The sequence below is a fragment of the Ylistrum balloti genome, unplaced genomic scaffold, assembly GCF_031769215.1.
Source record: "Ylistrum balloti isolate Yb309-2 unplaced genomic scaffold, AGI_CSIRO_Ybal_v1 Utg369646, whole genome shotgun sequence".
Lineage (NCBI taxonomy): Eukaryota > Metazoa > Mollusca > Bivalvia > Pectinida > Pectinidae > Ylistrum > Ylistrum balloti.
The window spans coordinates 2009579-2022903 of NW_026781904.1; the positions used below are offsets into that span (position 1 = coordinate 2009579).

A 13325-nucleotide genomic window follows, 5' to 3' on the forward strand; every position below is an offset into this window, starting at 1 on the left:
GTCAACAAATTTTTTTCAATCACTTCACTATCAACCTGGGCAATACTAATTAAATTTTACACCACAGATGTTCAGTTTTGAAGTTTTAATTATTCAACAACCGAGCTGTGGTTATATATATATATTAATGAGAATATCATTATTTAGCAAAAAAAAATCTGAATATTTAAATGAGAATATATTGTTTACAGACAATGACCCGGATGTATAGTTGTGAATTCCATTATGAGCTCAAGGAAAACTTGTAAATCATTACCTTTCTGTAAGCCTGACTAGAACGATTTACAAAATAAATAGGTGCAAATTGAAAATATTCACTTTAGGTGAAGTTGAGCGTGGTTTGAACAATGTACACAGTATTGAGATAGCCCTATGTAAATTGAAAATACTAATAATCTTACCGTGACTTTTGAAAAATCTATACTTCAACAAGATCATACACCAAGCAAGCTAGCATTCCACCCAATTACTATCGACATTTCCCATTAAGTCATAATATGAATGGAACCTAATTATGTCTGTCAATCTGCAAGTCAGTCAAGGTCAAAGGTCATTGTGACATGTGCCCACAAAATTAGCAAATAGCATGCAAACAATATACCCTGGCTACAAGCTCATTGCTTCTTTTAGTAGAAAATCAATGATATAAATGGTGTATGAGCAGTGTATCCTTATACATAATTAAGCTCAAACACCAGCATCAAATCACATTCAAACACTCATTATCAATTATATATGTTATCACAGCAAAATACTAACATCATTAAATTTTGAGAAAGTCTACAACTTGTCATACATTTATCATTTTTTCTATTTCGTGATCACTGATAATTTGTCGATTATATTTTTGTTGAATTTTCTTGAATACTTTATTTAAATTACGCTCCATGTACATAAAAGTTAAAATTCTAAAAGGAAAAATTGGTAGCAAATTCAAAACGGATTGAATTCAGACATAACGTAATTGATAAAACTGATTACCAGGAATGGCATTATACCAGAAGCGAGGAAGAAGTAAAATGTAATTTGATAATGAAACCAGTGAGGCTTCCATAATGAAAATGACCATAACACAGTCCAACATTCCCTAAACATGCAAAACGAACGTAAACATAATATCCTTAAATTAATTGGTATCAAGAGCATGCAGCCTTGTCGTGCAGAAGCAGCATGCAAAGTATGACAGCATGCAGTGAACGGCTTCACAGAGGGACAATACTGGGTTCTCAAATAAATCGGGATATATCTCAGAAGTATTACCATTCAGAACTCTGAGCAAAAGTGATAAAAAAAAAGTCTTTTTTAATTTTTTTTTTATTTTGCATCTATTTTTTTTCACACGTTTTATTTTTAGCTTAACACCATGATGTTGTCCCTCTGTGGTATTGCAGACAGAAAGAAGAAATGAAGGAAGAAGATAATGATTGTGTGATTAGTTATGTTATTGTGAAGAGGTAGAAGCACACTCATTGTCTGGAGATCAACTGTCACATTCTTTCCATTTTCACTGGAAGGATACATTGTGTATGTATCAATGTTTCCAGCTCTCTTCAGCTAAATGATACAGTTTATTTGGAGCTACTGTGATTAAGTTAATTCATGACATTTCGCTGTCAAGTTCATCTGAATTATTTCGTCATCATGTTCAATAAATGATGACCACGAACGAGGAATGAGCATACTATTTCAATTAATTACAAAAATTACATCTGATATCATTTAAGTGCTGTGGTAATATCATAATATTGTGTAAATATCTACAGCCTCCAGCTGATATACAGGACAAGGATTTTCTATGTATAGAGATATACAGGTTTATTGTCTACCCGTCTTCTGAGGACTAGCCACAGCCTCCTCTAAAGGAACGTTTTTAATGGTAAGACTTTTTTATGCAACCACCACCCCTCCTCGGGAAAATTTCAAACATGCCCTAAACAACTAAATAATTAGCTGTTATTTCACCTTTTATCTTTTTCAGATAAATGAATATCTCAACCTTAATAAAAATTGGGTGGGGGCCGCAGAATTAAGTCTTTCCCTAATGCTATTTAAATATCCTGTGATAAGCTCCGACGTTGAGTAAGAAGTAATGTATCGATCGGCCAACTGGGTTTATCAGAGAATAAATACAGTAAGAAAAATGGGAGACATGGAATAGTTCTACGGTTTGGCATTAAATGCTTACTAAAAGCTATTGAAATGATTTATGAACATTTTATCAAGATTAAAAAATTCAGAAAATTGTAAGTAAAAGCTAATAAATCAAATAAAAGAACAAAACGAAACATCCTGAAGACAATTACTGCCACAAAACATCGGTTTTCCATCTTTTCTAAAAATCAAACAAATCATTCCACACTAAGTACTGAATAAAAATTCATTTTTAAAATTTGTTCCAAACATCAATACAGCATTCAGCTTCTCAACTATCTAAACATGCCTCTTATGTTCCTTCCACATCCTAAATATAGGATATAAAAGGAAAAATTCACCATAAGAAGTAAAAATATTTTCAAGCAATGTAAAACATGTTTATAGTGCACAAGAAACACTAGAATTCTAGCTTATTTCTCTACTGTAGTATAAAAGGCAATCCATTTAATCATTGCTAAGTTTTATTTTGTACGGGAAATATAACATCCCCTTTTGCCATAAAAACTCAAAGATTCTCCAATCACAGAATACCTTAATCCCAACAGAGACAAGTAAAATAATACTCCTTGGGGCTTTAAAAAGATTTGTCCTGGGGTCTATAAAAGAAATCTGTAACCCCTGTGACCTAAGATTTGTCACAGGACCTCTGAAAACTTAACTACCTCCCCAAGGAACCTATATTTACCCCAGTCTATTAGTGATAATTTCCTCCCAGGTGACTTAAGATTAGCTTCAAGGTCTCTATGAATAACATCTGCCACCCTAGGGAGCTAAGACTAGCCCCAGGGTCTATAAAAGGTCCCTGGGGACCTAGGACTAGCCTATATACTACAGTAGTTGGTAGTTAGTAGATGAGTAACGTGCTGATAGCAATGCCTACCCTCACCGTGGCTATAGTGAAGGGTGTCACACTCTCCACCCTTCGTCTCGTTACACTGGTTCTGATTTCTGAAAAACAAAAGTATAATTTCATTCAGATTTCAAAAAATAAATAAATAAATAATTATACAAAAATAATTCTAATTCAAAAGTTTAAATATCATTTCTGTACATGGAATATCTGAAGAAAAAAATTATATATTTACCATTTCAGACAAAATTTATTATCAAGTAATTGAAATAAATTTTCATTTATTTGTTGAACAAGAAATGGTTTAATATCACTTTGGTACCCAGCCAGTATGACCACATTATGTTTACAACAGGACGTCTGGTCTCCACTGATTCATCCAATCACAATGGCCTATATTCCGACCCCCTACCTCTCCAACACTCAACATATTACATTTTTCTGAACAAAAAAGCAGAGAATTGACCAGACTCCAAGATTTTCCACCTCAGTTGACTTCTCAGGAATCAATTATGAACTTTTGTAAAAGAACCAATCAATAATGAATAGTCCCATTGGTTCTTTTGTCTGCTGTTGTCACGGCAACCACTCTAATTAAGTTACCGTAGAAATTGGAGAACAGTCACCGATCCCTACCTATCACCTCCATTACCGATCCCGCTCACAAAAATACACCACATTTTCAAAATGTGAAATACTAAACTAACAACAAAATCCATGGTTCATCCTTCAACTAAGGTTTTGATGGTTGATATTGTAAAATTTGAAAACTTACCTTTTTACAAGCAGGTAAATCATAATTGCTGCAATAGCCATACAGAGGAAAACAGCGACAATGGATCCTATGATGATGCCAATTGAAGGCAGAGGGGCATCCAACTTTGTCTCATCTGGAAAGTTAAGAAAATGAAAGAGAATATGAGAATGTCTGATAATACAACATTGGCTGGAGTTGTCTCCCCTCCCTCTGAAATTCCAAAATACAACACCAGTAACCATATCCCAGGAAAACAGATCAAACTAGCACCGATGGCCAAACAAACCTCCACCCAAACAGAATTGAATCGTTTAATATAAATGCTGTTTTCTTAATATAAGACCTCAGTGGTAAAATTCAACATTTCCTTTTTTAAACAAACACTAAATTTATCAATTTTTATTCATATAAAAAGGTGGTCTAAGTTCAGATTTTATGGTCATGGTGTAAAACGCATCACAAATGAATTGAAAATATCTGCTACATATTACAAGTTAGGCTATGAAATACAATCTAACACTGAACATTTCTATAAAATCACTGCTACAACAGGTAAATCTGTGTGTAAAAAGTGAAAGTTTGGTGAATCGGACAGCAAATCTGAGTTGCTAAAGCTTTGCTTTATTACATATTGAATCAACGAAGGCCAGCTATATGCAGACATTATTCTACAAAGAATTGTATATCAGTCATTACCAAATTACCCAGAGAAGATGAGACTTAAAACAAGAACTTCTGGAAAAGCAATAGGAATGAATGCTGAAAGCAAACTCTGTAAGTAAAAGGTAAAAAGTATGTCTATATGAGATTTACCTCCCGGCCAGTGAGTTGTCCCATTAAAACGCCCTTCAATGAAAACAAAATTTGGAGGTATGTTTATACCGTGTTGTATGTGAGGTATGAGAGAGTTTCAAGGAAAAATAACAAAACAATGAAGAGGAAAACAAACAAAACACAAAAACAAACTTTCAAAATGTCGCTGAGAAGGGAACGCCCTTGAATTCTGACAGAAGTTGAGGAGGATCACAGAAAACAAATGCCGCATAGTTTGAAATATTTTCATGGAAATATTTTAACATACCAAACTACTTTTGATTTCTCATTAAAAATCAAAATTCAAGGACATTTTCAAGCAGGATTTTTTTTTAATGAATACGACAGTCAACATGGTGTTATAAGAAGAAAACACAAAGGTATGCATAATTTCCTGTTTAGCAATGGGAGATAATACTGGCACCCTAAACACTAACAGGGGGAGCCACCAGTATTGGAGTCAGGGGAAGAAGTCAGGGGGGAGGGGGTGGGTGTTGGTTGTTCAACCAGCAAAATTGCAAATAGGGAAGTGACTAGTAGCAGGGTTGGATTCCATCAATTCCTTCAGTTTGGGGGAGATCAGAGATTCTTATACCAGTGGTTTTTCATGACATTATCATTAATGGCCTGGCCAGGTGCTACAGACTAGCAAACCTTGTACTTTAGAGGTGATAATCACTGCAATTATTTTTAAACTAAAATTTCAAATCTGTTTACCTCTATAATAGGTGACACCATCTGTAACAAGATAATATTTTGTATAGTTCTCATCGGTCATATTCTCCTACGTTCACTGCGGCAATTTGTAGCACCCCAAAATCAATGGCAGTAAGATGTGATTTATACCATCATTTGTGACAGAAAAAAATAACATTATTTTCTAACGTACAGTGTTACATATATTTAAGGCATCCCCAAGGATGTAGATTGAAACATCCATGCATCCATTCATGATTGTAATCCACGCTCTTAATATTTTTGTAAAAGGTGGCTATTGATTGGTGGAGGCCAGCAATACCTATCCATACATAATTGATGGACACGAATGTCATAAACAAGAATATCTAAAGCAGTTAAGACCTTAATAAGGTGAAGAGGAGACAGCCACACGTGATGATAAAATGAGATAAAAGAAGACTAAGGGTACGGATAACCAGCCTGAGGTTCATTTCACTGTTACCCTGGGTTAGCGGCCTCCCTTGGGAGCCCTGTACATACATGTACAGATAGCCCAAACTTTACTCCACCCATGGGGGCAGCTGATAATCGACAGAAATTCTTCTACTCTGGCAAGCTAATTATCTCAATTCCATATTTGGTCGCATCCAATTTTACCAGTGTTAATTGTATTCAACACTTTGGGGTGCTTGGAATTCTCCTGAAAGCTACACCATTGTTTTCATCAGGTACCAGACTAAAAGACAGATGTTATTATTTTGTCCCCTCATATTACATACAGACAGACATACACCATAAACAGTATAAAAAATCATCTGTAACAAACAAATACAAGGACATTAATTACAAAATGAAAAAAAAAAAAAACATTATGGCAGTTCTTCATCAAGGAAATAAAAAATGCAGTCATATTTACCTGCATATCCAGTCATCACATGGAGAGGTTGACTGAAGTCTCCCCAACCTTTCACTGTGGAATAGCCTCGCACCTGTAATTAAGGAGAAAATGGTCATCAGTACAACTTGATCAAAGAGAACAGAAAAATTCTGAAAGTGAAATTTGTCAACAGGTTGAGTATATCTGCTCATAGACTCTATATAACATTCTTAATCCCTTGAAAAACATCTACGATTCTTCATCCATTCAGAGCCTTTGGTTCCTTAGCTCCCATACAAGTTAATATCATAGTTTTTTTCAATTTTTGTAATAATGTTCACCTTGAGATTTTGAAGGTATGATATTGGTCCTGTACAAAACGTAAAAGGAGTATTCCTGTCACATTAACAACCCCGCCCCTACTCCTTCACCCCCAAACTTTATAGAATAATTTGGATTTGGAAGGTTACATAATTCTTCAATTTTTATAAAATTACTATCTGATAAGAGCACTTATCTAACAATTATTCTATGACTATCCCATCGAGGGAGACAACTCTATACACTCTGGTCACCTAGATGACATACTTGAAGATATCTTAAGCTCGGTGATTTTAGCTGCAGATCTTCATGTTATGGTATTGATCAGCTGACTTAAGACATCGTTGTGTGACAGAAAATGTGTTCTAGTAACCAAATTTTGAAATATTGACTCTGCAGTACAGAAGTACTATTAAGGTCAATCTCATTTATCCTCTCCTGTCACCCCAGTTTTAGACAATGTTGGCAGTAAACACAGACTTCCCACCCTTCTCTATGTATTACTCAATTCGAAATGTGGAAGATGATGAAATGAGACCTTGTTATCATCAGAAATCCCAACAGACCAAGATTTCATCTAGGTAGTTTATCCAAGATGACACGGTTGGATATTTCCGTCAGTTTGCTTTCATTTTGTTTTTTCGTGACTCCATTTTGGCTAAAGGCTGTTTGTTATGCTATTATCCTGTCCAATTGAACTCCAGTGTATCAGCCTTCAAGTCAAATTAACATTACCTACTGCTGTTTTTTTCTCCTTGTCATTCTGTATTACACTAGCTTGTCCCTACGGTATAGCCATGACATGTCCATGTCACCATGTTCTTGAAACAAGCTTCAGAACAATTTCAGAACAATTTTGTAACAGGAACTTTTATAAATGTGAACATGAGTCATCTGTGTACTTCAAAATCAAGGAAAAAAGTGCTTTTGTCAGCTTGACATATTAATGACCATTCTCCCATGATATAATTTTCCATAGATACGAACAGAAAACTTGACCTTCAAACCCCAAAACACAAACTCATCCAAAGTACTCTCGTATTTGGTCTCTATAAGGTCTTTTATCAAGTAGAGAAATGACGTCAACAAAGTGTTTAGACTTGTGGAGTATCCTTCGTTCCTGAACTTGTATTCATGGACTTAATATGAGTTATATCTAATGTTAGAGGGTATTTGGGTGTCAAGCCTTGTGGTGTGTTCCTGTAAAGTCTTGTGGTGTTCATGTAAAGCCTTGTGGTGTTCCTGTAATGCTTTGTGGTGTGTTCCTGTAAATCCTTGTGGTGTTCATGTAAAACCTTGTGGTGTTCCTGCAATGCTTTTGGTGTGTTAATGTAAATCCTTGTGGTGTTCCTGTAATGCTTTGTGGTGTTCCTGCAAAGCCTTGTAGTGTTCCTTTAATGCTTTGTGGTGTGTTCCTGAAAGCCTTGTGGTGTTCCTGTAAATCCTTGTGGTGTGCATGTAAAGCCTTTGTTCCTGTAATGCTTTGTGGTGTGTTCCTGTAAACCTTGTGGTTTTCCTGTAATGCTTTGTGAGGTGCATGTAAAGCCTTGTGATGTTCCTGTAAAATTTGTGGTATTTCTGTATAGATTCATGGTGTCTGGTCAGATGATAAGATCGTTTACAATTTTTGTCATTCATCAACAGACCAAACACTGCATTGTTGCAACTTAAAATTTGTGTATTGAGCACACTGATACTAGAACTGGCTGAAATTGGTATACATTTTACTGGCTTCCACAATGAAAGAACCACTGAATGTTGAAGCGTACTTTAGTGTTCAATCAATGTATCCATCAATTTGGCCAATTGCTGCTAGGCAATTCTTTGGTTATGTCAGTCTGAAAAACCATAACTATATTTCCAATGATTTTCAGTGCTCCTAGTGAGTAACTCTTATAAACCTAGGAGACGAAAAGTATGGAAACTTGTATGGATGTTCTACATTAATCAAGACAAGTAAGTATTTGTAGAAATACTGTGCTTTTTCCTATCTACCTAATCTTAAATCATCAAAATGTGACACAGAGAATTATTTTCCCTGTCTTTATTATTAATCTACATACTGCATACTTAGTAAGAGTGGTTAAGACACACATTTTCCCACAGGTACTCCACATTCCCCTCTACAACATACAATATCCCACAGGTACTCCACACTGCCCTCTACAACATACAATATCCCACAGGTGCACCACATTCCCCTCTACAACATACAATATCCCACAGGTGCTCCACATTCCCCTCTACAACACACAATACCCCACAGGTGCTCCACACTGCCCTCTACAACACACAATATCCCACAGGTGCTCCACACTCCCCTCTACCACATACAATATCCCACAGGTACTCCACATTCCCCTCTACAACATACAATACTTACAGGTGCTCTACACTCCCCTCTACAACATACAATATCCCACAGGTGCTCTACACTCCCCTCGACAACATACAATATCCCACAGGTGCTCCACACTCCCCTCTACAACATACAATATCCCACAGGTGCTCCACACTCCCTACTACAACATACAATATCCCACAGGTGCTGCATACTCCCTCTACAACATACAATATCCCACAGGTACTCCATACTCCCTCTACAACATACAATATCCCACAGGTGCTCCATACTCCCCACTACAACATAAAATTTTCCACAGGTACTCCACACTGCCCTCTACAACATACAATATCCCACAGGTGCACCACATTCCCCTCTACAACATACAATATCCCACAGGTGCTCCACATTCCCCTCTACAACACACAATACCCCACAGGTGCTCCACACTGCCCTCTACAACACACAATATCCCACAGGTGCTCCACACTCCCCTCTACCACATACAATATCCCACAGGTACTCCACATTCCCCTCTACAACATACAATACTTACAGGTGCTCTACACTCCCCTCTACAACATACAATATCCCACAGGTGCTCTACACTCCCCTCGACAACATACAATATCCCACAGGTGCTCCACACTCCCCTCTACAACATACAATATCCCACAGGTGCTCCACACTCCCTACTACAACATACAATATCCCACAGGTACTCCATACTCCCTCTACAACATGCAATATCCCACAGGTGCTCCATACTCCCCACTACAACATAAAATTTTCCACAGGTACTCCACACTGCCCTCTACAACATACAATATCCCACAGGTACTCCACACTCCCCTCTACAACATACAATATCCCACAGGTACTCCACACTCCCCTCTACAACATACAATATCCCACAGGTACTCCACACTCCCCTCTACAACACACAATATCCCACAGGTACTCCACACTCCCCTCTACAACATACAATATCCCACAGGTGCTCCATACTCCCCACTACAACATACAATTTTCCACAGGTACTCCATACTCCCCTCTACTACATGCATTTTTCCCCATGGGCACTTCACTCTAGTCAGCCTCCCCTACATAAGATCCAGGAGCTGACGATCAGCTGATTAGTACCAGCATCAGGACAGCTCTATAAATCACCAGGCTACATTGATGGGATACCTTTGATCTCAGAATCGTTTCACGGCAGGTTGGACATTTTTACTGTTGATTGGTTACATTCACATCTCCGTAGAAACTGCACAACGCTTACTAGGGGATAATGATTTTTTTCCTATTAACTCGATTTTTTTTTATACATTATTGAAATATGCCTTTGATTTACACAGCCTAAATATAATCTAAACTACAGTTAGGGATAGTCGCGAATGCCCTAAGAGTAATTCTAATTTATCGTCTTGATCAATGTCCAGGTAATGGATGTCAAGCTATCGTATCCTACACAAGTTTGATACCACATAAACATTTAAAGTAGAAATCAGAGAAATATTAGACATTAATAATTACAAATTAATGTAAAGAATTAATGATTTTTTTTTTCGTCAACCAGCTACATAAAGACACATTAACTTCATGAATCTGCAGCATTAGAAACATAAAATATCATTCAAATTACACCAAAGAACACACTGAAAATGAATTTAAATCAATTTATATTTTGGATTATTGCACCGGATAATGACAATTATTTCTCCAGAAATAAACCATATCAGAATCATTATATGTAGTGATTATTGAACCTGGTGGTATTAATTGTTGATTCTAATGTACAACTGATGAGGTCCTTCCACCATACACCTCAGTAGTTTGTCATCTGTTCTATTAGCAAGGGAAATATACCACAGGCATTTTGAGACCACTGGATTCAAAAACAAGAAAAGTCATTTATCTTCCTACTCTTTGGGTGTTATAATGAGTATTTAATGCCCAATATTCCACTAAATCATACTGTCTGGAAAATGTGTTTGTCCATTATAAATGCTGAACTATCTTCATTAGCATACCTAAATCACAGTAACAACAGATTGCACTTTGATTTGAGGAATAATGGAAAGTCACTATGTTGTTCTGATAATTCTTCATAAGGAAATCCCTGTACACCATAGTGATGGTCAGTAATTATTAAGAACCATAAATTGGCAAATAGCAGACTTGACCAGCCATAGTTGAGGGTCTTAACCTTGAATAAAGGTACATTTTTATCTGAATCTTTTCATCGCTAGAAAATATTTTGCAAAGCTGAAATTTTTTTTTGCTAACATATTTGATATTTTGATTTTGATATGTTAACATACTAAGTTTTAATTAGACAATAAACTTTAAAGGTACTCAACAATCTTAACAATCACACACAAATTTTCATTCACAATGTAGATCTCGCATATTTTATGAACCAGAGTTATTGCTCATCAAAACAGAACTGCACACTAGTGCCCTCAATTAGAGAACTACATTGAATACATCAACTGTAGCTGAAAAGTCTTTGGCCTATTCCTTTTTCTGACCGATCTTTACTTGACCTTGATCAGGAAAGTCTCATAATCAATACTTGTTTTTGCCTAATTGTCTGTCCAGCATTAGTGAGCAAAATATCCATGCTGACAGTCATGATAAAGATAATTCCTGACAGCTAGATACCCTTTAAGCAGTGATGGTCAGTCACTAAGATAACCCAGGACAATTGTAGACATCTGACTGGTAGGTGATTTGACACTACAGAATTCAATCCCAAGGAATTTGAACCTAATTGAGTTTAAAACTCATGTCCTACAATGTTATGGATTATTTCTTTCTTTATAAAACAGAGCTCTTCATTCCACTGTCCTCATAACACCGCATCTAACAACACACGTTTAGTAAACTTAGAAAGATATACCAAAAATAAGACCAAATAATCATCGTTTATGGTAATATCGTAAAATAAACACAAATCCATTTTTCTTTAATTTGATCCCACGTTCTCTGACCAACAATGACGATAATGCAAACTACAAATACTTTAAGACAGGATTTGTTGGAGAATTTTTGATACTGATAGAAATCGCCCTGGTAACGCAGACATGTGCACACTCTAATGCATGCTAGAGTTGAGAGAGAACACATTTTTCTTGTCAGCATGTATACCTACGAACATACAAACAGACGACCTAGGTTATCAAACTGAGCTGTCTAGCCCCGTTTTTATTTGGCTACTAAACAAATTTTAAACCGATCCTCACCAAAAAAAAGTGTTTAAAAGTATTCAAAACAGGCCACATCCGTATCCCGAGGACGAGCTGTACAACTGATCCAGTTAGAATGCTGCTGGGATTGAAATACACCTGTACTGAATGAAGATCCCGATCACTTGTGATATACATGGCATTGACAAACTACATGACGGCTTCTTTTTTTTAAAGTTACTGCAACTTAATCAGATATAAATAGTCTCCTGATTCAAAAATGAATGTAAAAAAAAAATCAAGAATTACCTCAAACAAAAAAAATTTAAGGGGAAATTTTCCAATAAAAATAAAATTTTTTTTTTCAAATTTGAACAAATTATAAGTTCCCTTTTAGTTTTAAAAGTGACATATTGCTGAGAGTGCCAATAAATTCTATTGGTACAGAAATCAATTAGATATAGCTTTGAGTGCATAATCCTTGACAAATCTAGTTGGTACAGAAATCAATTAGATATAGCTTTGAGTGCATAATCATTGACAGGAACATGGTTTCTATCAAGAATGCTTATATTTCCTTACCAATAACAAATCTGAACACCCACTATGCTACGAAGAATCGCCAAAAAAGGTGTCATTTTTAAGCGATAACATGTGAGAAAATCAATTTTCTTGTAAGGTGTGTTGCATGAATTGACCCTATGTACATATTAAGTTTCCTGCTAGAAATAATTAACCAAGCTCCATCAGATATCACCGAGCTGCTCCTTCTATAGCCTTTCTGAGGAATCCAACGGTAAAATCAAGCCCTTATCAGCAGCAAAATGTTGGAAATTCAACACCTTGAAAAATCCTTGAGTGATTTGGTTAACAAACTACCTTTATTTATCCCCACTGGTTAACAATTTTTCAATCTATTCAACATCTGAAAATTTAAACCCCTCCAGGTCTTTGTGTTCCTATGAATTGTTTAATGATTGTAAACAAAAAATCTTTCGGGTCTATCTTCCAGTTGTTGTAAATAATGTGCGGAAAGTCATAAAAACAAAATGTGCACGCTCTGTGACGACTCATTGATACTATAAATAATGACCAATAACACGCCTCCTTCTTTTGTCTTCGTTTTCATGTCTAGCCGTCGTTTTACCATGAACCTACAAAAAGTCAAGCTTGTGAACCGTATTATTATCCAATCCCGGAGAAAGCCATATGCTTCATTATGATATCAAATTCCCTCGATCATTTGATTTAATGCCCTGCCTCAAAGCGTATGTAAAACCATAAAATATTTTCCTTAAAAAAGAAATGAATACATCGGCCTTTTTTTTTTTTAGCAAAAA

General features: G+C 36.0%; 1 protein-coding gene across 1 annotated transcript in view; it reads right to left on the minus strand.

Annotated features, from left to right (window-relative positions):
- LOC132555315 (ephrin type-B receptor 1-B-like) overlaps positions 1 to 13325 on the minus strand; it is a 95973-nt gene that overhangs the window by 13276 nt on the left and 69372 nt on the right. Inside the window, exons 7-10 of the mRNA XM_060219675.1 lie at positions 6169 to 6241; positions 5292 to 5312; positions 3780 to 3894; positions 3035 to 3102 (exon numbers count right to left, since the gene is read on the minus strand). Of these exons, the coding sequence (XP_060075658.1) occupies positions 3035 to 3102; positions 3780 to 3894; positions 5292 to 5312; positions 6169 to 6241 (277 nt within the window). The remainder of the gene's footprint in view (positions 1 to 3034; positions 3103 to 3779; positions 3895 to 5291; positions 5313 to 6168; positions 6242 to 13325) is intronic.